This window comes from Zeus faber (genome assembly GCF_960531495.2).
Source record: "Zeus faber genome assembly, chromosome: 15".
NCBI classification, from domain to species: domain Eukaryota; kingdom Metazoa; phylum Chordata; class Actinopteri; order Zeiformes; family Zeidae; genus Zeus; species Zeus faber.
Window position 1 is genome coordinate 29000836 of NC_137194.1, and position 27963 is coordinate 29028798.

General features: G+C 43.3%; 1 protein-coding gene across 1 annotated transcript; it reads left to right on the top strand.

Moving 5' to 3' along the window:
* Positions 1-454: 454 nt before the first annotated feature.
* mfn2 (mitofusin 2) lies at positions 455-27963 on the top strand. Its single transcript, XM_080014447.1, has 18 exons — positions 455-631; positions 2576-2757; positions 3281-3416; positions 3526-3688; positions 7640-7764; positions 7875-7983; positions 8569-8676; positions 10877-11030; positions 13241-13308; positions 13409-13530; positions 14054-14180; positions 14292-14396; positions 20717-20819; positions 21266-21486; positions 23023-23178; positions 23320-23516; positions 25034-25168; positions 26415-27963. The coding sequence occupies exons 2-18, from the start codon at positions 2580-2582 to the stop codon at positions 26485-26487; spliced, it is 2280 nt and encodes a 759-aa protein (XP_079870573.1). The 5' UTR covers positions 455-631; positions 2576-2579; the 3' UTR covers positions 26488-27963.

The following is a 27963-nucleotide window of genomic DNA, read 5'->3' on the forward strand; positions in this document are numbered from 1 at the left end:
AACCAAGAAGGGATAGAAGAGTTGTAAGTGATCATTTCTTTTTCATATATTTACTGGGAATCACATGCTACATTATTTTGTTTGCAAAGTGGCTTACACAACACAAGTAATGTATTTATTGTTGGCGAATTATACATATATGTTCCTGTTTTCTTTGCATTTAAAAAAAAATCTCTACAGATTTGTGGATTTTAGTATGAATTCCAACACACATTTTCCCCATTTGTATTCGTTGAAATAAATTCGTGTGTATGTATGTGTGTGTGTGTGTGTGTGTGTATATATATATATATATATATATATATATATATATATATATATATATAAAACGAATACAAACGTGTAAATGCTGAAACATGTGAATCAGCATCAAACCGCCTCTAAACTAGTAGGTCGTGAGGTTCGGTGCATTTTTCTGACGTCATCACGTCGTAAGTGCTGAGCGCCGCAGTGAGGAAATCGTGCGCTACGCTCGCGCAAGGGGTGAAATTAGCAATTGTACCAAGCGTCCCGTCCCTACGTTCCACAGGACCGGTGCATGAAGTAACTGTAACGGTGTACTGTCAGTTGCCCCGGACTGGACCGGCATCATGCAAGCACATTGGGTGTAAACTCACACCCTCCATCCACGGTAAGTGCCTCTTAGCTGGCTGGCTAACAGGAAGACGGCGGTGGACGGTTAGCGAGCCACCGAGTTAGCCACCCCTCCCTGGCACATATTTGCGCTTTTATGTCCCAATGTCAGCGCCGTAGCGCCGCCAGAGCGTGTAGCTAACATGTTACATAATGTCATCAGTTTCATTTGCGACAGTATCTTCAGATACACATTCGCCGAGCTGCGACACGAGCCGCCTGTTCTGACCCGGTCGACCAGGTCACCTAGCCGCTGCTTTTCTGTCACCACATGTCCTTCTGTGCGATTCGGCTCTCCGCCCTCTTAATTTCTCTGATCCGTTTACCTGAACCTTTTTTCTTCGGCACACCTGAGGTATTCTCCAGCTCGGTCGATAACTGAGTGGTTGGTTCTGACGTTAACTGTCAGGTTGTGTGTGTGTGTGTGTGTGTGTGTGTGTGTGTGTGTGTGTGTGTGTGTGGAGAGGGGCAATGCAGCCCCAGTGTCTGTGGACAACAATCAATCTCATTTCTCGCATGGACTGAACGTACAAGGTAGGATCCGATGATACCTATTGACCTAATGTTCTGGTAATGGTACATTTCAAGAGGAGTTGCTGATTTTGAAAGGAGTTCTTTGTTATTGGTCATTAACCATAATCTGAGAGGGATACAATATGTTGATAAAGAGCATTATTGAGAAATTGTGCCTGAACATGTCAGTTGATGTTTATCAGTTGCCCAAAGTTAGTGAAGTATCTAGTTATTGGGGAATCTTGACTACAATGCTGCCGATCGAAATTAGAGTATTGTCTAGTGTATGTCAACTTCCTTTTTTGATTGGTTTATTTTATTTTTACCAGGACCTTTGAATATCTAAGTGAGAGAATGCAGCTGTTAGAAATAACACACATTTGTTGGTGTGTTAACTTTGCCCTTTACTTGTATTTACTGAGTGGATATTAAGTTTTTGTTACTTTGTTAAGTGTAATGGTTGTCACATGACAAACCATTTAAAAAGAAAGAATGTTGGCCGTGATTTTAAGGTCACTAGGTTTTGCCTCCAGCCCTTCAAGGACCCATAAGGGTTGCCCAGTAGACACACATGTCACAAGGTTGTTTGATCATACTCTCACTGGTGTTATTGATGGACGCATGTGTGTAGCATCTGTTGGGACACCTGATACCTGACTCTGAGCCAGATGCTCTTCATGTGGTAGAGCAGACTGAGAAGTTCTGCACGTACTACCGCCTAACGTCTCCAGACACTGAATTGTTTTGGAACACCATGCCAAAGTGTTGCTAGTGAGTTGGTGATCTAGTCAAATGCATGGTTTCGATCAGGTTTACAGGTAGTGGTTTGAGCCAAACATTTTGGCATTGGCTCGCAAAAAAAAAAAGTTTCCCCGACAGCTCAGGTTTGAACAGCAGATGTTGCATAATACATTTATTTATTTATTTTTGTCAACACAGCCTTGTTCGGGCCGGGTTGACATTCTTCCACTAGGGCGTACAAAATAAACCTGCCTTATAGGCTGCTTGTTGTAAAGAGTTGTTCAGTCCACCAGGCTGTTGTTTGCGCAAAGGATCTAGAACCATCTCCTCCAGGGCTTTGAATGTGTATTGTCCCACTGCATCACTGCTTTTTATCCTTGCTTGTAAATACTGTACTTTCTTTCTTGACTCCAGCTCCATTCAAGGGACGCACCGATTTTCACTTTTTTCACAACTTATGCTTTTCTCTAACATCTGCTTCTCTTTATTTATTAAATTGCTCTTTTAGTTGTTTCTGTCGAATACTCTTTGCTTCCAGGTGAGGATGCGGCAACGTCTGCATATTCAGACTCTCGGAAGCATATTTTGGCCTTTATTTATTACCGTTCTCTTTGTCAAATGAATTTAGCGCCTCTGCCGTGGAACCTATGCCCATGCTTGACCATGTTTCCAACGTCTCTCTGCACAGTGCCATGTCTCTGGTTTTCCTCCGACCCAACACCAACGTAGCCCACGGCAAGAAGGATAAGAGACTGATGGCTGAGGTGAACGCGTCGCCACTCAAACATTTCGTCACAGCCAAGAAGAAGATCAACGGCATCTTCGAGCAGCTGGGTGCCTACATCAAGGAAAGCTCCTCCTTCCTGGAAGGTCGTTCATCTCTCTCTATTATTTTTTTTTTTTTTCCTGCTCTTAACAGACTAGATACTGTAACTATCTGGCACAATAGTGTATCTGGAGGAATGGTGTCACAGAAAGTGAGTGTTGTTGGACTACACCAATCTCAAAGCCTTAATGTATTATTTATTAATGTATTCCAGTGCTTTAGGTCAAATTTGGTCCATGAATCCAGTACAATGCACTCAAAGCCAATAAATCCTGCACACTGACATCTGTTTCCTTTTCCACAAATAGATTCAGTTAATATTATCCATCCCTCTTGGTAAGGAAATTGTAATGCTAGGCTTTGCGTCAGTCCCACAGCAACTTGCATGTGGTTTAGATTGAAGCCGACAGCTCCTGAGCTTCCGAGACTGACGGAATTTCTTGGACCAAATTAAAGTCCTGTACCATTGCTAGTCTACCAGAAGAAAGCTCCACAATGGCGACTTTAAGCTATTGCAGGCTATGACTATGTCCATTTCTAATTTCTGACCCATTTTCACCCCCTCAGACACGCATATGAACGATGAATTGGACCCAGTCACCACAGAGGAGCAGGTGCAGGAGGTACGGGGTTTCCTCTCCAAAGTGGCAGGGATCGGCGAGGTGCTGGCCCGCAGGCAAATGAAGGTGGTCTTTTTCGGAAGGTGCGCAGATGACCCCACTTCTATCCTACAAACAAACTCGCCCAGAAAAGTGCTTTGCCGTGAGCTTCATCCAAGGCCCAGTTTTAACAGTTGCAATCTGCCCAACCAGAACGAGTAATGGGAAGAGCTCGGTGATCAACGCCATGTTGTGTGACAAGGTGCTTCCCTCGGGCATCGGACACACCACCAATTGCTTCCTGCGGGTGGAGGGCACAGACGGCAGCGAGGCCTTCCTACTCACCGAGGGCTCAGAGGAGAGGAAGAGCATCAAGGTACGTGAATACAGCACCTCAATGAGCTTCTGTGTGTGGGGAACAGTTTCAGCCATTCTGAGGACGTCAGCTTCCTGCCTTAGCAAAGGTTAAGTCACAGCAGCGGACAGGTAATGTTGTCTGCTTGAAATGCTTGTCCAAAGGGAAGGGTGACACTCAGGTGTGTCGAGAATACAGCACCTCAATAAGCTTCTGTGTGTGGGGAACGGTTTCAGCCATTCTGAGGACGTCAGCTTCCTACCTTAACAAAGGTTAAGTCACAGCAGCGGACAGGTAATGTTGTCTGCTTGAAATGCTTGTCCAAAGGGAAGGGTGACACTCAGGTGTGTCGGCCATGTTTCCTCTGCCAAGGCTCGGCTTCGAACAGACACGATGCCCAGCTAAATCCACTAAGTATGTTCCCTGCCATTGTTAGCAAGCAAGCTGAGATGGTTATCTCCATATTATTCCCTATTTACTGCACAGCTATAAATAGATAGCTTTAAATATATTTTTTCATATTTATTCAAAATATGGCCCAACAAGATGGATTTCTTGACTATGACTTGCACCACTACCACCCCCCCAACCCCACACACACTTGAGTTAAAATAAATTCTGCAAAGAGATACAAAAAGGAGTTTTGAAACAATACCGTTTTAATACAATACCATTAACACACAGGCTCCACTTAACACCACAGTGACTCAGGTTTCTGCCCACATTGCCTTATCAATGTCTGCATTCCACTCCCAACTCCATTATCTGGGGCGGGGTTAATCACCAACCTTCTGCTATGCAAGGCAGGCATGAGCAAACTTTAGTTTAATCCGGCCCGGGGAAACTGAACTGGGAGACGTGGCGGCACAGGACACACAGGGCTTTTTTTTTTTTTTTTTTCAATTAGAAAATTGCTCCCTCTCCTTTACGCAATCCACTAGCCTTGTCCCGGTCCAAGGCTAGTTGTGTTTAAAACGTTTGTTTCATACTGGTAAGAATCTGACAAAAATAAATGCATCTAAAATAAAAACACAGGAAAACCGCCATGGGAACCGCATTTCTGGAGGAGAAAGAAATTCCAATTCTCTTAGTTAGGTTTAAGTTTTTCATTTTCTATACAAGTAAGGAAGCAAAATAAATTTAAATCTTTCTCTAAATTCCGGTTCAGCCTGATCTCAGTGCTGTGTCTCAATGTGCCGTTCAGAGCTTCAACTGATCATTAGATTATATCATATATTGCTATATTATAATCACAATATATTAGATGTTATCATCACATTATTACATGAACATCAACAACTCAAAGCACAGATCTAGGCTGAATGACAAACATTTGCCTGCCATACTGATTATTCTACTTAAATGATATCAGACCTTAATAAGCTGACAAAGCAGGGAGAACATCTCCACTGTTCCTATTGATATGCAACATATATTGGTGAGGAGATCTGAATGTATGAGATGGCAATAACTTAATGTACTCAAAGGATTATGAAAAGAAAGGGTTATAACTGAATGTGTTTTGAAGCAAAATGTGCAGGTTTAGAAACTTGACTGTGGAGAGAAAAAAATATGTAATGACAACTATATGCACTCATCAGAAAGGGAAAGGGTTAAAAATTGGAAATGGCACTGTTGATAAAACGAATCACTTACAGCAGTTTTTAAATATTTATTTTGTCATATCACTGTGTCAAATAGTAGCCGAAGAGGCAGTTTACCCGTGTTGACATGTTAATCTGGCCCCCACCATGCTAATCTCCCATTATGAATCTCTGACTCTCATACATATTACATTACTTTTACTTATTTACGGAATCGAGTTCAACGAAACTCATGTATTGCATCGTAGCTCGGCCATCTGTCAGTTGTGTGACAACGTTGACAAAGGTTTGTTCATTTTCAATTGATCAAGCGCAAGCATCAGGCTCATTTCATTGCGTCTCTTGTTTCAAGTTCCACGCACAGACTTTTGACTGTGCTTCAAGATTCAAGAGGTTTATTTGTCACATACATATACATACGTTCATACATTTATGCAGTGAAATGTCTTTGCAACACCCGGAGATTATGCACAATACTTACTAAATCGAACATAATAGCTAACCTAATTCCTACCTAGCTGAATAACTGAAACTAACTGATTCCTAAAATGTAATGCAGTTAGTGAATAGAATAATATAAATAGCATAAAATAAAAATAAAAAAGGACTCAAAAAGATAATAAAAAGGGGGGTTACAAAATAGAAGGGAATAGAGTTATGTATCTGGGATAGGCTATTTGTTTATACAGATATGTGCAGTAAAGTGCATGTGAATAAAGTGAGTATGGAGATATAGTACAGTACAGTATACAACAGTACGACACAGCAATACAATAACACCGAACAGAACAGAAATACAGCGCAGTATACAGTAACCCAGAACAGGGATACGGTACAGTAAGTCAGTGGGGCCTATGTAGGTGTCTCAGTGAGGACCCCTGGTGAGTTCAGCATTGACAGTCCTTATGGCTTGCAGGAAAAAACTCTGTCTCAGTCTCTCTGTTCTCGCTGTGTGACTGCAGAGGCAGTCGGGGTGAGGATCCTTCATGATCCTGTGGGCTCTACTTCTACACATCCTGGTGTATAAGTCCTGCAGGGAGAGGAGGGTAGTTCTAGTGGTACGTTCAGCTGAATGGACCCCCTTTGCAGGGCCCGCCTGTCCTGAGCAGTACAGTTCCCAAACCAGGCAGTGATGTTGCCTGTCAGGATGCGCTCCACCGCTCCACAGTAGAAGGACTTGATGATCTTTACCGAAACCCTGAATTTCTTTAGCTGCCTGAGATGGTAAAGACGCTGCCCCGCCTTTCTCACCAGAGTGTCTGTATGTAAAGTCCATGTTAAATCCTCTGTGATGTGGACTCCCAGGTACTTGAAGCTGCTCACTCTGTTGACAGAAGCCCCATTAATCACCAACGGCGTGTGCGTCCTTGGTTGTAGTCCCCTCCTAAAGTCCACAATCAGCTTCTTAGTTTTGCTGACATTCAGGAGTAGGCTGTTGTCCTGGCACCAGGGTGACAGGTCAGCCACCTCCTCACGGTAGGCTTTCTCATCATCATCGGTGATCAGGGCCACCACGACGGTCTCGTCAGCAAACTTGATGATGGTGTTAGAGCTGGACCTGGCCACACAGTCATGTGTGTACAGGTAGTACAGGATGGGGCTGAGGACACAGCCCTCGGGGGATCCTGTGTTCAGGGTGAGGGAGCTGGACATGTGCCTCTCCACCCTAACCACCTGGGGCCGGGCTAAGAGGAAGTCCAGCATCCAGAAACACAGCAGAGTGCTCAGTCCTAGCTCGCGCAGCTTGATAGCCAGTCATGTGGGGACAATGGTATTGAAAGCTGAACTATTGTCAATGAACAGCAATCTCACATAGACCCCCTTCTGGCCATTCCGGTGCGTGAGCGTGGTGTGCAGTACCTGGTAGACCGCATCGTCTGTGCATCTGTTCGGCCGGTACGCGAACTGCAGCGGGTCCAAGGTGGAGGGAGGCGCAGATGTAATCCTTAATCAGCCTTTCGAAGCACTTCATGACCACCATGGTAGTCATTCAGGCAGGCTGCAGAGGCGATCTTCAGAACAGGAATGACGGTGGACCTCTTGAAGCAGGACGGGACCACCGACTCGGCCAGGGAGGCATTGGATATCCTAGTGAACACCGGGGCTAGCTGGTTAGCACAGATCTTCAGTACTTGCCCATATATGCTACCTGGGCCCGCAGCTTTCCTGATGTTCACACGTATCAGAGCCCTCCTGCCGTCATGCTCAGACACAGAGTGTGCACTCATCCCCAGCGGGGATCAAGCACCACTACCGCAGAGACGACCCCCAAAGAAAACCTGAAGCCACCGTATCTATTATATCATACTCCGTGTCCCATCACGCTGTTCTCTCACTTTCACTCAAACCAGTTTATTTTATTCCGCAGACGGTGAACCATCTCGCCCATGCCCTTCATCAGGACGAGGACCTGGACGCGGGCAGCCTAGTGTGTGTTGTGTGGCCGAAAGCCAAGTGCGCTCTGTTAAGGGACGATTTGGTCCTTGTGGACAGGTGGGTTAGTCCAAGATATACTGTACATCCCTCATTGCTATCCCAGAATCAGTGGCCGTGGCTGGGTTCATTCCCAAATTACAGCTCTATTTTGCTCTTTGCCTCCACAGCCCAGGTATTGATGTCACCACAGAGTTAGACAGCTGGATTGATAAATTCTGCCTGGATGCGGATGTATTTGTCCTGGTGGCAAACTCTGAGTCTACACTCATGCAGACGGTGAGAGAGCAATACTGAAAATTTTACTTATTTATAGCCACATATTCCAAATGATCTTTGGATGACTATGTATTGGACTTGCTAGCTCAACCCTCTCAGCCATTTTGTGAGTTGTTCCAAATGTCACCTGAAAAAAAGTGCTCCAAATTGTCCAAAGTCCACCTCAAAGGGGAGTAAAATTACAATATTTTTTTTTTTTTTTTTTTTTTTACATTACATTTAGCAGACGCTTTTATCCAAAGCGACTTACAATTATTCAAACACCGACGGACGCAGCCATTGGGAGCAATTAGGGGTTAAGTGTCTTGCTCAAGGACACTACAGCATGCTAGCAGGAGGAGCCTCGGATCGAACCAGCAACCTTTAGATTACTAGACGACCAGCTCTACCTCATGAGCCTGAGCTCCTGAGCCCCCACAGTAAACTTCATTCACTTTAAAGGTGCATGTGTCCCAAACCGCGAAGCAAAGGTGGCAAAGCATCTGTGAATTAGCCTGGAAATAAAGACAAATGCCAGCAGGTTGCCAGAGTTTCGATGTTTTTTTGTGCTCTTTTCTTACAAATAAGTAACGCCACTTTTTGTAGGAAAAGTCTTTCTTCCATAAAGTCAACGAGCGCCTCTCCAGTCCCAACATCTTCATCCTGAACAACCGCTGGGATGCTTCAGCCTCAGAACCCGAGTACATGGAGGAGGTACGTGGACTTTTACTGCATAGATCCGCAGCATGGCTGGGTGGGGGATGTCTTTGGTATTCAATGGCAGTTGGCATCATCGTGGCAAAATTATGTGCCAATGTTATATCACTTCGAAATGACTTCAACACTCAATACTTCATGCTTTGTAGTTCAACGCACTGAACCTCGGTTTGATCCTTAAATACAGGTGTTTGAAATTTTAGGTATACATTATTTAAAATTCCCTAAATTCTGGTGATAATCCACAGTATTTGGTAAGTTAAGGTTATAGGAGGAATGGTCACATTGATTTGATTATAAAATGCAAACTCTTGTTACAGGGTCGTTGCAGCATCCCACACGTATTAACCCTGTCACCTCACTTTTATTAATCTTTAGTACGAAGACTACTGGTTTCTGGGCCCAGGAAGGCCTGGCCCCTAAGAGCACTGAACACACACACACACGCAGCTTTGCGCTCAGGCTTAGCGGTGATGACTCGGCCATAATAGTAGTTTAGCCACCCAAGAAAGCTGCTTAGACAGGACAGCTTGGACTGGAGATTGGAAGGGCTTCTGCAAGTCACTGAACGGAAACCACTTATCCTATCCTCGATCTCCCTCGTTTCCCCGTCAGTTTGAAAAGCCTAGTTCACCTATGGTGATCCAATTGCAGTAGCGATAGACAATACTGATTAAACTATAGTATATTCTTATGCTATGCTATATATGTATAAAAAAAGAAAAACAACAGAAAATCAAGGGGCGTTTTTTTGTTGTTTTTTTCCAGCTTGACTTTAACAGCTGGCATGTTTGATTTGGTTCTTGGGATTGGATTTGTGTATTGGGGTATTCTCTCAGGCCATGACAGCTTGCCATTTTTTAAAAATAATATCATATCACGCATGTGATTTGTGTTCTCTGCACGTACCAGAGTTTTTGTCTCATTTTGTATGAAGAAGTTTGCCAGGTGGGCAGTCGTTATCGTGAAATGCAGTGCTTGGAATGGGGGTGGTAAACTCCCCCCACTGTCATCAAAGGGATAAAAAATGATCAGACTTTAAAGTAGCCTGTATTCTGTCCTGTGGAAGTGAAAGAGGAATGATCTTGTTTTCTCTGTAATTTAGTTATTCGATTTAGCCAATCTAGCTACTGGACACGATAATTTTTTTGCCGACTGTATTGCACGTTACTGTTATAAACATGACTGAACAGTGTGCGCGTTCATGCGCGTGCGTGTGCGCGAAATAATCTAAATCACATTTCAATTATACGATTTTTCCCAGTCAGCCTTAGAAGTCTGTCAAGTGTATATATAAACATTTTTTCTTACCCATCTTAGGGGTGAATTCTCGAAGAATCGATTGCAGCTGCTAATAGCGCCATGAATTGCGCCTCAATTACACATGCTATCTGGGCCGTCTTAGCGTCACAAAAACATTGTGCTTATGATATGACAGCGTAAACACGCCCATAAAGTTTTGCTGCTGCATGCAATTCGCCCTTGTTTTATCCTTGTGGCAAAGTAAATAATCCGTGCTTCAGCGGGGGGTTCAATGGCTCCGTAGCCTGAAACAGGACACAAGCTTTTTCTGTTTTGTTCGATTAGGAAAAGGAGCAAAATAAATACATCTAAAATAATAAACACACTGTTTTTGTTTGTTTTTATTTGGAGAAACAGTTATGGAATTATCAGTCTTAAAACATATATATATATATATATATATATATATATATACACAATTTAAAATAATTGTTGGACAGTAGTTATTTCGATTTAAAGTGTTAAGGTGTGTAAAATTGTAAGGAAATCTTTGGGGTTGCTGCGCCAGTGCTATGCAACATCCTGACGGGGCTATAGCACCGGCTGTTGCCGGGGCTTTCCAATAATGGAAATTGTCCGACTGCCTTTTGTTCTTTTTTTTTTCCCCCTGCGCTCTTACCACCAGCTCTTCAGACGCTAATAATTTCACACAAACTGCGTGTGGCTATTAGTGCCGGTGTTTGTGAATTGGACGTTTTTTGCAACAAGGCTCATTTTCATAGAAAGCGTCCAATTTTGCGTGGCAGCGCAGGGTTAGCGGCCGCAAAAGCCGAGCAATCCTTTTGTGAATTTTCTTGATGTGATTTGTTTTATTTTTATTTTTTTATCTTTTACAGCTACTTTGGCTGCTGAATCATGAAAGTCATGTCTCAACCCCTGACCCCTATTCTTGCAGGTCCGCAGGCAGCATATGGAGCGCTGCAGCAGTTTCCTGGTGGACGAGCTGGGCGTGGTGGACAGAGCCCAAGCCAGCGATCGCATCTTCTTTGTTTCCGCCAAGGAGGTCCTGCAGGCCAGGGTACAGAAAGCCCAGGGGATGCCCGAAGCAGGTAGGGGATGGACGCTTGACTGTATAATGGAAAATGCAAGAGTTTTTTATTTATTTATTATTACAAACCCCAATTCCAATGAAGTTGGGACGTTGTGTAAAACGTAAATAAAAACACAATACATTGATTTGCAAACCCTTTCAAGCTATATTCAATTGAATACACTACAAAGACAAGATATTTAATATACAAACTGATAAACTTTGTTTTTTTACAAATACTCATTTTGAATTTCATGCCTGCAACACATTCCAAAAAAGCTGGGAAAGGGGCAGCAAAAGACTGGGAAAGTTGAGGAATGCTCAAAAAACACCTGTTTGTAATATTCCACAGGTGAACAGGTTAATTTGAAACAGGTGAGTGTCATGATTGGGTATAAAAGGAGCATCCCCGAAAGGCTCAGTCGTTCACAATTAAGGATGGGGCGGGGTTCCCCACTTTGTGAGCAAATAGTCCAACAGTTTAAGAACGTTTCTCAACGTACAATTGCAAGGAATTTAGGGATTTCATCATCTACAGTCCATAATATCATCAAAAGGAGAAATCCAGTACGTAAGCGGCAAGGCTGAAAACCAACATTGAATGCCTGTGACCTTCGATCCCTCAGGCGGCACTGCATTAAAAAGCGACATCATTCTGTAAAGGATATTACCACGTGGGCTCAGGAACACTTCGGAAAACCATTGTCAGTTAACACAGTTTGTCGCTACATCTACAAGTGCAAGTTAAAACTCTACCATGCAAAGTCAAAGCCATACAGTATATCAACAACACCCAGAAGAGCTGCCGGCTTCTCTGGGCCTGAGCTCACCTGAGATGGACTGACGCAAAGTGGAAAAATGTACTGTGGTCTGACGAGTCCACATTTCAAATTGTTTTTGGAAATCATGGATGTCATGTTTTCCGTGCCAAAGAGGAAAAGGACCATCCAGATTGTTATCAGCGCAAATTTCAAAAGCCAGCATTTGTGATGGTATGGGGGTGTGTTAGTGCCTATGGCATGGGTGACTTTCACATCTGTGAAGAAACCATTAATGCTGAAAGGTACGTACAGGTTTTGGAGCAACATATGATGCCATCCAAGCAACGTCTTTTTCAGGGACGTCCCTGCTTATTTCAGCAAGACAATGCCAAGCCACATATTCTGCATGTGTTACAACAGTGTGGCTTCGTAGTAAAAGAGTGCAGGTCCCACTAGACTGGCCTGCCTGCAGTCCAGACCTGTCTCTCATTGAAAATGTGTGACACATTATGAAGCGCAAAATACGACTGACTGTTGGGTTTCTTCCACCTACCATCAGTAAGGACCCCCACCAAAAACATGCACACATCATCGTCTGATCCGGAGTGTCCTCAGTTCCCAAATGCTTTTTGAGTGTTGTTAAAAGGAAAGCTGATGTAACACAGTGGTAAACAAGCTTTGGACATTAAAGATCTTGTCTTTATAGTGTATTAAATTTAATATAGGTTGAAAAGGATTAGCAAGTCATTGTATTCTGTTTTTATTTACATTTTACACAACGTCCCAACTTCATTGGAATTGGGGTTTGTACTTGCCCATGTCTTGGGAGGTCTGAATGATAAATTCACTAGTCTGTGTATACGAACATATATCATCGTTAATGAAAACCGAAAACAAAACAATCCTGTTCAGTAGTAAAAAAGCAAACTAAAACTAACTCACAATTAACTCCATCATGAATTAACGCAAATGTTCAAATGGAATGACGTATTTTCATTTTTCCCACATCTCTGCTTCCTTTTTTTTTTTTTTTAGTTTTTCCGGAGTGAGTTTTCTGTCCTTTTTGGAAGTGGAGCTGAAATAAAAAAAATAAAAAAAGTCCGGAAATATGAAAACTAAAAGGGGAAAAGAGAGAGGCTTATAGCAAAATTAAACTGACGATGAAATTGAATCTGGCAATGTTATAGAAAGTTTGAAATTACCATGGCCTAAAAGGGGCATGGGAGCCAATATTTTAATAACCTTTATGCAAAGTCATGTTTTCAGGGTGTTTTGATTAAAGTGCATATTTTTATGTCAAACAAAATGCTTAGATATCAAAACTGCCAACTAGTCTGATAAGATACTGTGGTCACAAATTTGGATACAACATGACCCAATGTAGCTGCAGTAACTTCAGTGAAATTAATACTAAACCTATAGGGTCTTTAAAAACAGTGATCTCAAATTATTATTTTTTAAATTTCAGGCGGGGCCCTGGCAGAAGGATTCCAGGCCAGAATGTTTGAGTTCCAGAACTTTGAGAGGCGCTTTGAAGTAAAACAAAAAAAAAAAACAACTAACAATCCTGACATTATGGCAACCTGTGTCAGCCTCCCCTCGTTGTAACACTGCGGATTCTCTGTGCTGTTTTCAGGAGTGCATCTCCCAGTCGGCGGTAAAAACCAAGTTTGAGCAGCACACGGTCAGGGCCAAGCAGATTTCCGAAACACTGCGCCTGATCATGGACTCCGTGCACATAGCTGCTCAGGAGCAGAGGTGATGCCACACAGTGGGTTTTTATCAGGTCTTTAAGAAGAGAACCGCGAGCCAGACATTTCCTAAAGCTATCTTAGTGTTGTAAAATTATGGATTTAATAAAGACAATTTTCACAATAGTTAATCATTTTTCAACCTAGGCCTTATTACAATGTTGGTTCCCATCATTTAACCTTGCACATGACCCTTGTTGAACACTTTACTATTGAGAAACGTACTTCTCTGCTGCAGCTTCTCGCTGTGTTTGAATGCAGTGCAATTGAGCAAAATTTTATAGTTTTGAAAACAGGAATCCCAAAATATATCTCTACATCTGTCCTAACATGAGATAAATCGGGAGTAGTTCTTAATAAAATTTGGGTATTTAAAGTTTTTCAATAAAAAAGCATTCAACAAGGTTGTGCTTTGCTATATTTTGTACAATTGTTTTTTCTATCTTATTTCTTTGTTTTTCAAAAATGCTAGTTTTATTTTGTATTTTTTCATGAATGATAACCCTTGTTTTGTGCACTGTTTGCACCAGGATTCACTGTCTGGAAACCAGGGAGGATCTCCAGGACCGCATGGAGTTCATAGACAAGCAGCTGGACCTCCTGACCATGGACTGCAAGGCCAAGATAAAGAAGATCACAGAGGAGGTGGAGAGACAGGTGAGTTCCCCTCTTATTTACACACACACACACACACACACACAAATTAAGCTTTTCACAAACAGAAGGGGGTTTAAAAGATGGTCATGTGGTGTCTTTCTCTGGTCACAGGTGTCCAATGCCATGGCAGAGGAGATCAGGAGGCTGTACGTGCTGGTGGACGAGTTCCACATGGACTTCCACCCCTCGCCGGTGGTGCTCAAGGTCTACAAGAATGTGAGTCTTGAGTGTACAAATGCACTGAAAGGAATCCGCAATAAATAGGGATGCACCAATACCCACTGACTGATACATGTTCCGGAGTACTAAACTTCAAGTATTGTCCAATTTGGTGTAGTTTATTGGACAGAATAGTCTTATTGTAAGTTTGGGCTCATTGGTCCATCTATAATCCATTTTTGTATATTACATTAAATGCATGTCTGATAGCTATTGGTGCTAGACTTTCAAATTGGGAATATTATCTCATATCCTTTTATTGGACCATCATCTGATGCCAGCGTCATAACCCATCAACTCATAAACTATCCAGCATAAAAATTTGGAGCATTTGCTGCATGTGGAATGAGGCATTGTGAAGTCTCTCACCCCGTGAACCAATCGGCGCTGAATAGACAATGTAAAAATCGAATCAATGTAAAAATATCCTTAATCGATGGTTGTTAACCTTAACAAACAATTGTCGATTAATTGATAACATGAAAGCTAATGTCACCAGGGGGTGGCGCCATGGCATGTGGGAGCTATGCAACGTTGCGCACCGCCGAGATTCTGTGACCTGGCGTAAGGACCATTGCTTCTCTCATTTCAAAATAGAGAAGTTGGAGGCAAGACTCGCTGAGCTGATTCATGCATCCAGGAATATTTACTTTATCCTGTTCCGGTATACCGTGTTCCATCTGAACGCATCATTAGTTGTTGAGCAACAATAAACATGTAGTTTCCTTTTTTTTTTTTTTTCTCGAAACTCCCTACGCCCCAGAAAGACTCCCGTTGATACAATAACAATTAGACCACAGATTATTCAGTTCTTATTGATAAGACAAAATCTTAATCGATTAAAATTCTTATTAACAATGAATTGATAATCGATTAATTGTTAACATTCCTAGTTGAGTGTTCCTAGTTGAGTGTATAAAAAATAAAATGTATCTTTCCATAATCGAATAGAATCAGGGAATAAGCTCATTTGGAAAAAAAGGCCACGGTAGAGGCACGCAGGAAGCTACACCAAAACCCGTGCAACCCCCCCAAAAAAAGACCCAGATAAATCTGAAGAAAATCTGAAGGCATACACTGGGGCAAAAAAGTATTTAGTCAGCCACCAATTGTGCAAGTTCTCCCACTTAAAAAGAGGCCTGTTATTTTCATTATAGGTATACCTCAACTATGAGAGACATAATGAGAAAAAAAAATCCAGAAAATCACATTGTCTGATTTTTAAAGAATTGATTTGCAAATTATGGTGGAAAATAAGTATTTGATCAATAACAAAAGTTAATCTCAATACTTTGCTATATACCCTTTGTTTGCAATGTCAGAGGTCAAACGTTTTCTTTAAGTGTTCACAAGGTTTTCACACACTGTTGCTGGTATTTTGGCCCATTCCCCCATGCAGATCTCCTCTAGAGCAGTGATGTTTTGGGGCTGTCGCTGGGCAACACAGACTTTGAACTCCCTCCAAAGATTTTCTATGGGGTTGAGATCTGGAGACTGGCTAGGCCACTCCAGGACCTTGAAATGCTTCTTACGAAGCCACTCCTTGGTTGCCCGGGCGGTGTGTTTGGGATCATTGTCATGCTGAAAGACCCAGCCACGTTTCATCTTCAATGCCCTTGCTGATGGAAGGAGGTTTTCACTCAAAATCTCACGATTCATGGCCCCATTCATTCTTTCCTTTACACGGATCAGTCGTCCTGGTCCCTTTGCAGAAAAACAGCCCCAAAGCATGATGTTTCCACCCCCATGCTCTCTAGCAAACTTCAGACGGGCCTGGACATGTACTGGCTTAAGCAGGGGGACACGTCTGGCACTGCAGGATTTGAGTCCCTGGCGGCGTAGTGTGTTACTGATGGTAGCCTTTGTTACTTTGGTCCCAGCTCTCTGCAGGTCATTCACTAGGTCCCCCCCGTGTGGTTCTGGGATGTTTGCTCACCGTTCTTGTGATCATTTTGACCCCACGGGGTGAGATCTTGCGTGGAGCACCAGATCGAGGGAGATTATCAGTGGTCTTGTATGTCTTCCATTTTCTAATAATTGCTCCCACAGTTGATTTCTTCACAACAAGCTGCTTACCTATTGCAGATTCAGTCTTCCCAGCCTGGTGCAGGTCTACAATTTTGTTTCTGGTGTCCTTTGACAGCTCTTTGGTCTTGGCCATAGTGGAGTTTGGAGTTTGACTGTTTGAGGTTGTGGACAGGTGTCTTTTATACTGATAACAGAATATACAGAATGCGGCGGCGCGACTGGTGTTCAACCAGCCAAAGAGGGCACATGTCACTCCGCTGCTCATCGAGCTCCACTGGTTACCTGTAGCCGCCCGCATGAAGTTCAAGTCTCTTATGCTGGCCTACAGAGTGATTGTTGGGAATGCTCCCGCCTACTTAAATGCTCTTGTAAGAGCACATGTTGCCCCCCGGATGCTGCGCTCGTCAAATGAGCGTCGCCTGGCTCTGCCGGCCATACAGCCACGGCAATCCAGGCTATTCTCATTTGTAGTTCCACGTTGGTGGAACGAGCTGCCAAAAATGACCAGAGCGGGGACCTCCCTCTCTGTCTTCAAGAAGCACCTGAAGACCCAGCTCTTCAGTGAGTACCTCCTGTCCTAATCTACAATTACTTTGCACCACCTTGCAGTATTTATTGTTACACCAATGTTGTTGTTACACTAATCTCTGTCGCAATGTAGCTGAATGTTATTCTCCCTTGTAAGTCGCTTTGGATAAAAGCGTCTGCCAAATGACTAAATGTAAATGTAAATAACGAGTTCAAACAGGTGCCATTAATACAGGTAAGGAGTGGAGGACAGAGGAGCCTCTTAAAGAAAAAGTTACAGGTCTGTGAAAGCCAGAAATCTTGCTTGTTTGTAGGTGACCAAATACTTATTTTACCGAGGAATTTACCAATTAATTCATAAAAAAATCCTACAATGTGATTTCCTGGATTCTTTCCCCCCATTCTGTCTCTCATAGTCAAAGTGTACCTATGATGAAAATTATAGGCCTCTCTCATCTTTTTAAGTGGGAGAACTTGCACAATTGGTGGCTGACTAAATACTTTTTTGCCCCACTGTATACAGAAAGCGTTAACGTCTGCTTTCGACGCTGCCCTTCAGAGTATCGTAACGGCCACCGTTAAGCAAAGCAATGCATGGTGCAGGTTAAAGTAAACTACTGAGGATCTACACACATGTAGTCATTCACAAACGTCAGCAGCCTCCTCGACTACTTAATACCAGATTTTGCGGCTGTAGGTGATTTACACGTCACAGGGTTCACAGCTTGTGCTCCTTCTCCACTGCCATCTCACATACTGTAAATAGCGTGTCCCATGTGTGTACACTGTGCACACACATCCTCACCTGTCCACCGTTTTTACACACAGCGGTCAAGCTTTTGTCTCTAGAGTTGTGCAAAGCGGCAGTATACTAATGAAAATGCAGAACTTTTTGTGCAAAATAAACTCCCTTTAGAACAAGAAACTAACAAAAATATTTTTTTGAAACCACCCCGCTCTCCCCACCTGGCGCAAACTTGTCACCAGTTCCCAAACCAAACAGACCTCCTACCCAGTCTGCAATTGCCCACAAAAATGCCCAATGGTAGATAATGACAGTCACTCACCTGAAGAGGGCAGAGTTAAACTTTCTTTAATTTCAACAACAGTTTAAAAAAACTCCATACAATTCATTATCTCCATTCCACACACACACACACACACCCATGTTCTCATTCAAGCATTGAAGTCCACCCATGTTCTTCCTGAGATTTATGCCTCTTGCTGGCATCCTCCGTCCCTCCGTTACATGTGTTGCAAAAGAGCTGTCCTGACTGATTCTGGCTTGCCACTCTGCACTTCGGCACCCTCCTTTTGAAGGTATTAACAACTGAAAGGGGCAGAGTGTAGGCGATATGATCCAACTTTGAGCCCCCCCCCCCTCTAAAAAATGATGTCCTGGGGGAAAATGTTGTCTGATCTCCAAAGCGAGTGCCGACTCAAACTCTTCAATCAGGCTAAAAGGGGACCGTAATGGTTTAGTAGAACTGTTGACAATCTTCCATGAGGTTGGGGCAGGACATGATGAGCAAAAAATGGCCATCAAGTTGAAATTATCATTCAGTTCAATGGATTAACTAGCTCAATGGTGGGCAAACTTTTTGGTTAAAGGGCAGGAGTTTTGAAGACCATGTGTGAGGGACCGCATTCCAAGTTTAGAATTTATTATGTTCCTGTATGCTCAATGAACAACTGCAAAAGGAGTATTCCTTATGATATAAATGTATCTGTTTTAGCAGTAGTGCATAAGTAGCAGATACGTTTTATCAACAGTGCCATTTCCATATTTTTTTCCATTTTGCTTCAAAACACATTTTGTTATATGATAATACTTTTTCTTTCATTACCCTTTTTTATCTGTGCATTTAGTTATTGCCATTATACGTTACTTATTCATGCAATGCATCAGCCATATGGTAGCATGCAATGCATAAAAGCATTTTTTAAGTTGCTTATACATGTTTCAGCTTATTTTATACTATATACTCACTGAGCACTTTATGAGAACACCTGTACACCAATGTATTCAGGCAATTATGTAATCAGCCAATTGTGTTGCAGCAGTGCAATGCATGAAATCATGCAGATACGGGCTAGCAGCTTCAGTTAATGTTCATATCAACCATCAGAATGGGGGGAAAAATGTGATCTCAGTGTTTTCAACCGTGGCGTCATTGTTGGTGCCAGACGGGCTGGTTACAGTATTTCTGTAACTGCTTATCTCCTGGGATTTTCACACAAAACAGTCTCTAGAGTTTACTCAGAATGGTGCGAAAAACATCCAGTGAGCAGCAGTTCTGCGGACGGAAACGCCTTGTTGATGAGAGAGGTTAACGGAGAATGGCCAGACTGGTTCGAGCTGCCAGAAAGGCTCTCGTAACTCAGATAATCACTCCATACAATTGTGGTGAACAGAAAAACATCTCAGAATACCCAACATGTCGAACGTTGAGGCGGATGGGCTATAACAGCAGAAGACTACATCGGCTCCCACTTCTGTCAGCCAAGAACAGAAAGCTCAGCCTGCGTTAGGCACAGGCTCACCAAAACTGGACAGTTGAAGACTGGAGACATGTAGCCTGGTTTGATGAATCTCAATTTCTGCTGATAATATTGACCCTACAGATGGTAGGGTCAGAATTTGGCGCCAACAGCGCCAAATCCATGGACCCAACCTGGCTTGTGTCAACAGTCCAGGCTGGTGGTGATGGTGTAATGGCATTGACAATGCGCATCAATGAGCCCATGGGCGCCCATGACCCTGTTGCCGGTTCGCCGGTTGTCCTTCCTTGGACCACTTTTGGTGGGTAGTAATCAGTGCATACCAGGAACATTCCGCAAGACCTGCCGATTTGGAGATGCTCTGACCCAGTCGTCTAGCCATCACAATTTGGCCTGTGTCAAAGTTGCTCAGATCCTTACACTTGCCCATTTTTCCTGTTTCCAACACATCAACTTGAATAACTGACTTGCTATCTAATATATCCCACCCCTTGACAGGTGTCTTTGTAATGAGATGAGCAATGTTATTCACTTGTCAGTGGTTTTAATGTTGTCGCTGCCGGTTTAGCTATGGCTTTAGCTATAGCTTTGTCTATGCACTGCTCCATGCACTCTGCTGCTCCGTCCGTCCCTCTCCGGCGTCCGTGTCTCGGCACCCCCTCCCCCACCCCGCCAACATGTGAATGCCGTCACTGGATTTTCATCAACACCATGGCTAAAGCAGGCACGAATGACTGTTTTGATCACAACAATTACCAGCTGGCCGCCAAATGGTGATTACAGATAAATGTATCTGTTTTATCTGCAAAGACATTCAGCCAATTAAGATCTTGCAGGATTGAAAGATTTCATCTGCAAGCTTGAGCCGAGGTACACGGTTCCAAGCCGCCCAACCATCACCAACAGAGTTGGAATGTTCTCTAGTGCAGAGGTTCCCAACCAACAGGCTGCGGCTTGTGCCAGGCCCCAGTGTATTTTCCACCGGCCCATGAGCAATCTGCTCCACAGCGGAGCAGTAGCAGGAAACTGAGTAAATTAAATACATCTAGAATAAAAACAGTGTTTTTATTTTCTTTGTTTTGAGAAATGAGTGCTCTACGCAGCAAACCCTTGCATGATGCCCTCCCCCACACACACACATTTTAAGTGTGTCTGGGAGGGGCATGAAAATCCAAGACAACACAGAAACGACCGATTCTATCCGTGAGCTGTCTTCCTTGTGTTTCTGTACTCATGTTGTGTTTTAAATTCTATCACAGGAACTCCATAGGCACATTGAGGAGGGCCTGGGCAGGAACATGTCAGAGAGGTGCTCCACTGCTATCGCCGGTGCTCTGCAAATCACCCAGACTGAGATGATCGGTATGACACACCATCTGTCTGTCTGACTCTATATGTATATGGAAAATCCCAAAGAATCAAACTGAGGTCACATGAAAGTATGCAGTCATATGTGAGAAGTGATACCAGGACACAACCCAACGCCAATCAAATCTATTTACCCAGCACACATAAAATAATTGCTCATGTTAATATCTGTTGTAGCATTTGATTTTTCTTTTTTTTTTAATTGTGCTAAAGTTAATATAAGCTTTCTAAAATTAAAACAAATGTAAATAAGTCAGGAAAATCTAAACTACAACTAGAAAGTCAAGAGCTTCTGAAATTTACTAGAGCAGGAGGGAAAATGTAATTTAAAATAATAGAATTTAATAGTTTCTGAAGGGAAAACCTATTGTAGGAAAAAGTAAAGTTGAAACAAACCTGTGTTTACTGTCCCTCTCATCATCATCACTCTCTTTGTCCAGAGGGTCTGAAGCCCCTGCTGCCGGCGCTTGTCAGGGAGCAGGTGGACAAGCTAGTCCCCCGCCAGTGCTTCAGCCTCAGCTACGACCTGGCCTGCGACAAGCTCTGCAGTGACTTCCAAGAGGACATCGGCTTCCACTTCTCGCTGGGCTGGACCATGCTGGTCAACCGCTTCCTGGGGCCCAAGAACACCCGGCGAGCCCTCATGGGCTACAATGACCAGGTACAGTTCTTCGGGAGAACCTGATAACCTTGTGCAATTCTTTATTTGTTTTTTTCTCCCCATGGTTTTTACTTCAGTCCGACCGATATATCAATTTGGCCGATATAACAGTCATTTTATTTGACTTTTTTGACCACATCGGGATCGGCAGTTATGCAGCCGATGTGTACCTATTTTTAAAGAAGTATTATCAACAAAAAAAAGTTGATTATTTATCCTGTATTATCCTGTCTGTTTTTACTACTTTTAAGTCATTAGCCAAAATAAGCGCAGAAGTCTGACTAGGCATCATAAATCCACCAATGTTTTAATGTTTACTCTCGCATTTAGACACGGACACAGGTTTCCAAACAGGAAGTGTTGCTGCATTCATGGGAAAATGGAAAAACAAACAAAAACGGGGGGTGAAGGAGAAGTGTTCCCGTTTACGCACGGGGCTTTTTTGTTGTTTCTTTCAGTTACAATAAATACATCTAAAATAAACAAACACTCTGTATTTATTATCTTTGAAACGGTGACCCTTTATGCCAGATCACAGGGAACTGATCACTTTACGCCACTCCGACTAAGTTGCGCTGGGGTGTTCACGTAACGTGCATGCAGAAAGGAGCCCATTCACCACGCAAACAGTGACGGGCAGCATATTTAGATGGGGGGGTGATACTTAGATAATGTGAAAATATTGCAAGGTGGCAAATACAGCGATATTCGATATTATTGAATATCGGCCCAAGCCTAGTGATGATGCCTTGCTGGAACTCTGGGAAAAAAAAATAAAATTGTTTTCTGAAAATGTTTTTTTATCCATCAAAGTTCTTTTTTCAAATGTATTTGTTTGCTTATAAGTTAAATTTTCTCAAAGATAGAAACTAAGTTTTTAAAATTTATCTGAAAATTTTATAGTTGTTGACAAAATATCCCTCAAAACATAGGTAATCGGTAGGCTAGGACTCTCCAAAATTGGGATCTGCAACGCACCCAAAAGTCTGGCGTCGGTCTGGCTTGAGTTTTTACTATTCTGTTTGGACAGACTTCTCTGTAATTTTGTGTGAAATGATGAGTCGACAGTTGGGTAATGTTGCAAGTCTAGTGATAGTCGGGAGTCGTCATCTCTGCTACAGTGCAGTAACAGAGTGGCAGTCTTTTTCACAGCTATTTAGGATAGTGAAGTACTGTGTTGATGATTTATTATTTAGAAGTCACAAAGGAAATCTGGTTCTCAAATAATAAAGTCTCATACCAACGGAGACCACGGTAAAGTTAAAGAGAACAAGGGGGCACCATCTATCTGGAGAGAGAGCCGGGCCTCAGCAGGACTGCACCTAGTGGAACGGAGCAGATGTTTACGTTTTTCGTTTCATAAAAGTAGGAAACCTGGAAATAAATCGAAGATAAAAACACACTTTTGAGCATCTGTCCGCATCTTAATGGCTTCAGGTCTACAAAGAATGATCAGATTTTGAGTTCTCTCCACCTCTGTCTGTCTGTCTATTTTATTGTAATCCATGCCTTTCCACCAACTCCCTTGTCTCGCAGGTCCCTCGTCCCCTGGCCCTGACCCCAGTCAGCACCAGCATGCCCCCCTTCCCCCAGGGATCTATGACCCAGGAGGAGCTGATGGTCTCAATGGTGACTGGCCTGGCCTCCCTCACGTCTCGCACCTCCATGGGTATCATCGTGGTCGGGGGTGTGGTAAGTGGAGAGAGCACCACAGGCACTCACATACAGGGTTGCCAGGGTTGGTCATCTGCAGGGACTTTTCAATTGCATACAACATTGTCATCTAGCATCCCTCCCATCAAAACATTCACACACCCTTTATCCTTTAACCAGATCTGGAAGGCCGTGGGCTGGCGGCTGATCGCCCTTTCAGTGGGCCTGTATGGCCTATTGTATGTGTATGAGCGGCTCACCTGGACCACCAAGGCCAAGGAGAGGACCTTCAAAAGGCAGTTTGTGGACTATGCCAGCGAGAAGCTGCAGCTTGTCGTCAGCTACACAGGTTCCAACTGCAGCCACCAAGTCCAGCAGTGAGTGGACGCTCTGTCTTTCTACCCCATATATACAGTATATATTAAAGATACATACACCGATCAGCCACAACATGAAAACCACCACTAATATTGTGAAGCTGCTATGCACTGTGTGTTCTGACAGCTTTCTATCATAGCCAGCATTAACCTTTTCAGCAATTTGTGCTACAGTAGCTCTTCTGTGGGATCAGACCAGACGGGCTAGACTTTGCCCCCCACATACATCAATGAGCCCATGATCCTGTCGCTGGTTCACCGGTTGTCCTTCCTTGGACCACTTTTGGTAGGTACTAACCACTGCATACCGGGAACACCCCACAAGCTCTGCCATTTTGAAGACGCTCTGACCCAGTCATCTAACCATCACATTTTGGCCCTTGTCAAAGTCGCTCAGATCCTAACAATGGCCCATTTTTCCTGCTTCCAACACATCAACTTCAGGTACTGACTGTTCATTTACTGCCTAATATATCCCACCCCTTGACAGGTGCCATTGGAACGAGATGAGCAATGTTATTCGCATCACCTGTCAGTGGTTTTAATGCTTTGGCTGATCGTGTATGTAACACCATGGCAACCAGCAATGGCAGCAAATCAGATTGTCACCAACGCTAGTTTATTGGCTAGCGTCTGTACTTAAGAGAGAAAGGGATCGACGCAACCACTTACAGGTTTTGAGATCTGTATAGATATGACTCACTCAACAGACTTGTTGTCAAGTCAGTCACAAAAAAGACGAGTAGGACGATTGTGAAGAAGCGGTTTTATTTCACAGCGAAGGGGCATGGAAGATTGGACAAGCATGCACCATACGTCAAGGGCTTAAACTTTTGAACGAGGCATCAGGTCTTCCATTTGGCACAATCTAGTGTAATTGTGACAATCATCAAGCTTGATCTTATTTTCTTCCTCTCTTCCTGCAATGGGGCACTATCCCCTTGTGGTCAAATTTGGAAATTTCAGTCTTCAGGAAAACCTTTTCCACACACAGACCTGTAGTCTGCTTACTTAAATACTTACATTTCACTCATCTGCTGTTTTGTCACAGACATTTGGTATTAATTCCTCTTTCTTTTTAAAATATCTGTGGTGGTCTCTGCAGCCAACAGAGCACTTCCTAGGCTTAGCTCTTAGCTTCGATGCTAGTGGGTCCGGTCATGCTCCGGGCGTGGGTAGAGTTACTCAGATGGGCGGGGTGGTTGTAATTTTACTGAGGCGCAACGTGACATAGGGTTTGGCTGCAAATGTGAACAGGTTGTTTCAGGTTTTCTGAAAGTGACAGCTCACAAAAAACTGACTGTTGTTTTATTTCACAGTTGGTGTGTTAGTACACTGATCAGATACCCAAATGTATGTGCACAAGCATTGAAAAAGCGAGTTTTCCATAATCCCTTTTAAGCTCATAAATCACTGCATTACTTGACGCCTGGTTTGGTGAAGCTGCAAGTTCGGGTGACTGGCGTTCTGCTGGTTTCCGGTCAGATCTTTGAACTGGTTTGTCTGACTGTGCACAGGGAGCTGGCTGGCGCCTTTGCCCAGCTCTGCCAGCAGGTGGACGTGACACGGCAGAACCTGGAGGACGACATCACTGACATGAACAACAAGATCGAGCTACTCGAAGCGCTGCAAAGCAAGGCCAAACTCCTCCGGTAAGAAGCCTAAAGTGTGTGTGTGTGTGTGTGTGTGTGTGTGTGTGTGTGTGTGTGCGTGTGCGTGCGCGTGCGTGCGTGCGTGTGTGTGTGTGTTGTTCCACCACATCCTACACATGCTCGCTTGGATTGAGATCTGGGGATTTTGGAGGCCAAGTCAACACCTTGAATTCTTTATCATGTTCCTCAAACCATTCCTGAACAATTTTTGCAGTGTGGCAGGGCACGTTATCCTGCTGAAAGAGGCCACTGTCATCAGGGAATACCCTTTCCATGAAGGGGTGTTCTTGGTTTTCAAAAATGTTTAGCTTGTTGGTACCTGTCAAAGTAACATCCACATGAATGCCAGGACCAAAGGTTTCCTAGCTGAACATTGTCCAGAGGATCAAACTGGCTCCGTCGGCTTGCTTTCTTCCCATAGTGCGTCCTGGTGCAATCTCTTCCCCAGGTAAACGATGCACACGCACCACCGGCCATCCACATGATGTCAAATAAAACGTGATTGATCAGACCAGGCCACGTGCCCATTGTTGCTCATTTTGCTCATTTTGAGTCTGTGGTGGCACAGTGGCGCAGTGCATTGCACTGCTGCCTCACAGCAAGAAGGTCCTGGGTTAGATTCCCGCCTGGGGCGCTGTTGGCACCATGCTCCGGGCGGGTTGTCTCCCAAATAGGAGCCTTTCTGAGTGGAGTTTGCATGTTCTTCCCGTGCTCACATGGGGTTTCCTCCACCTCACGTCAGTAAGGACCCCCACCAAAAACATGCACACATCATCGTCTGACCAGCGATGGGCATTCGTCACCAGGTCCCCGGAGCGTCCACGAATGCTGCCCACTGCTCCTGGCTGTGCCCCCGGAGGAAGGACAAGCCAAGGATGCGTTAAATGCAGAGGCCTCATTTCACCGGCCACCATCCAAAGCGCGCGTGTGCGTGTGTGCGTGTGCGTGTGTGCGCGCGTTGTAGTGTGGTGTGCTGTGTGACAATTAAAGATTCTTCTGTTCTTCTTCTTCTGTGCTAATTGCAAAAATTGTAGCCGTTAATAAAATGATGAAGGATAGTGGACTTTTTGAGGCTATTGTGAGCTTCCCGTTTTGGGGCAGAGTGGTAGGTTTCTCAATAGTAAAGTGCTCGACGAGGCTGTGCTATAAATCGTTGATGATATGACATGATATAATTTTTTAATAAGGCCTTGGGTTTGGAAATGGCAATTGGGGATTAACATTGTTTGTTATTCTATTGTGGCAGGAACAAGGCAGGCTGGCTGGACAGCGAGCTCAACATGTTCACCCAGCAGTACCTCCACCAGGGCCGCCGATAAAAGATTTCTGTGAAAACCAGACCCCAAGAATCTCCAGTGATGCGCATTGGGAAGATCGCTGTAGGCCTGTGGTACACCAGGGATTACCTTGCGTCCAATGCTACGTTTCCCACCCACCACACACACACATCTCTATTCATTCACTCTCGATTCAAGTTGATTGGCTCTCTATGGTCATTTCAAAATCATTTTTAAAAGTCCCCTCACCGCAGTCTCACCGCTGAAAATTCCACTGAAAATGAGAATTGGGGGGGGGGGGGGGTATTTTGATACAAAATGCCCTTCTGCTGCACTACCTGTCATTTGAAGATTTGTAGATGAATTTACAATTGTTTGTTTTTTGTATATTTAATTGGACCCAATGCCTTTTTTTTTTTTTTTTTTTTTTTTTTTTTTTAAACAACCACCCCAGATTTTTTGTGCCACCTTGACGTACGTTCAGTTTTCCAAATTAGGCAATGAAAAAAATTGACTTCTTTGTCTTGTAAATTATTTATTCTCTAACGGCTAGGGTTATACGATTCAGATATTAATAAAAGGAAAATCAACGTGCAAAAACATTACAGCACTTGAGCGACCACGATCAAAGCAAATCGTTTTTTTTTAGGCTCGTACAGGCGTACGATTGTGTTCTCGTTAACCAAACACTACTTTAACTTTGCCCTTTGGGAGACTATTCATTTGAAACTTTGGGTGTTTAATTGGAGGAGTTTCAGAAAAGCAAATACCCACAGGGGAGTTGGTTATATCCTTTGTCCACCGCAAATTCCTTTGTTGACAAAAGTAGAAATCAAACAATTCTGACATTTTTGTAACAATATTGTTTGAACCGATGAAATCTTGGGCACTATTTGCATTAGACTAGTTGCAAATCTATCCAAATGCATCTAATAAAGAACTTGAGGTTTTAAACCATCAGAATTTTCACCACCAAACCATCCCTGTGTCCACGCCAAAAACACCCTCCTTAGCTTCCACGTTGTTTTGAATAATCGCTTATTGCTGGGCTAGTTGTGAGTCAAACTTTTATTTTACAGTTCAGTTTAAGTGGTCTCGACAGCGCCAATAGACCTAATAATACGTTTTGGTATTACAATTTTCATACAGCTATAAAGTTCATGCTGCTTTAAACCAGTGGGTTTTATGCCTGGACTGGACTGTAAAATATTGAGTGCACTGAGGCACATTAGTTTGGGCACATTCGTTGTGCCAAGTGAGCAGGGGGGGGGGGTTTACTTGAGGTTTTCCCTTCAGAGAAAAGACTTGCACTTTATATTTTTTGCTGCATTTGTTATGTTGGGAGTTTATTTTTATTTTTTTATTATTATTTTTTTTTCCCCAAAAACTGTTGGGGGGAGATGTTTTGTCCATAAATTGTCACTCTAGATGGTTGCTTTTAGTTTGGATGTATAGACTCGCATGCAGTAAATGTCCAAGTTTGTTGTTTGTAGAAATTATAAATAAAAAATGTTAAGA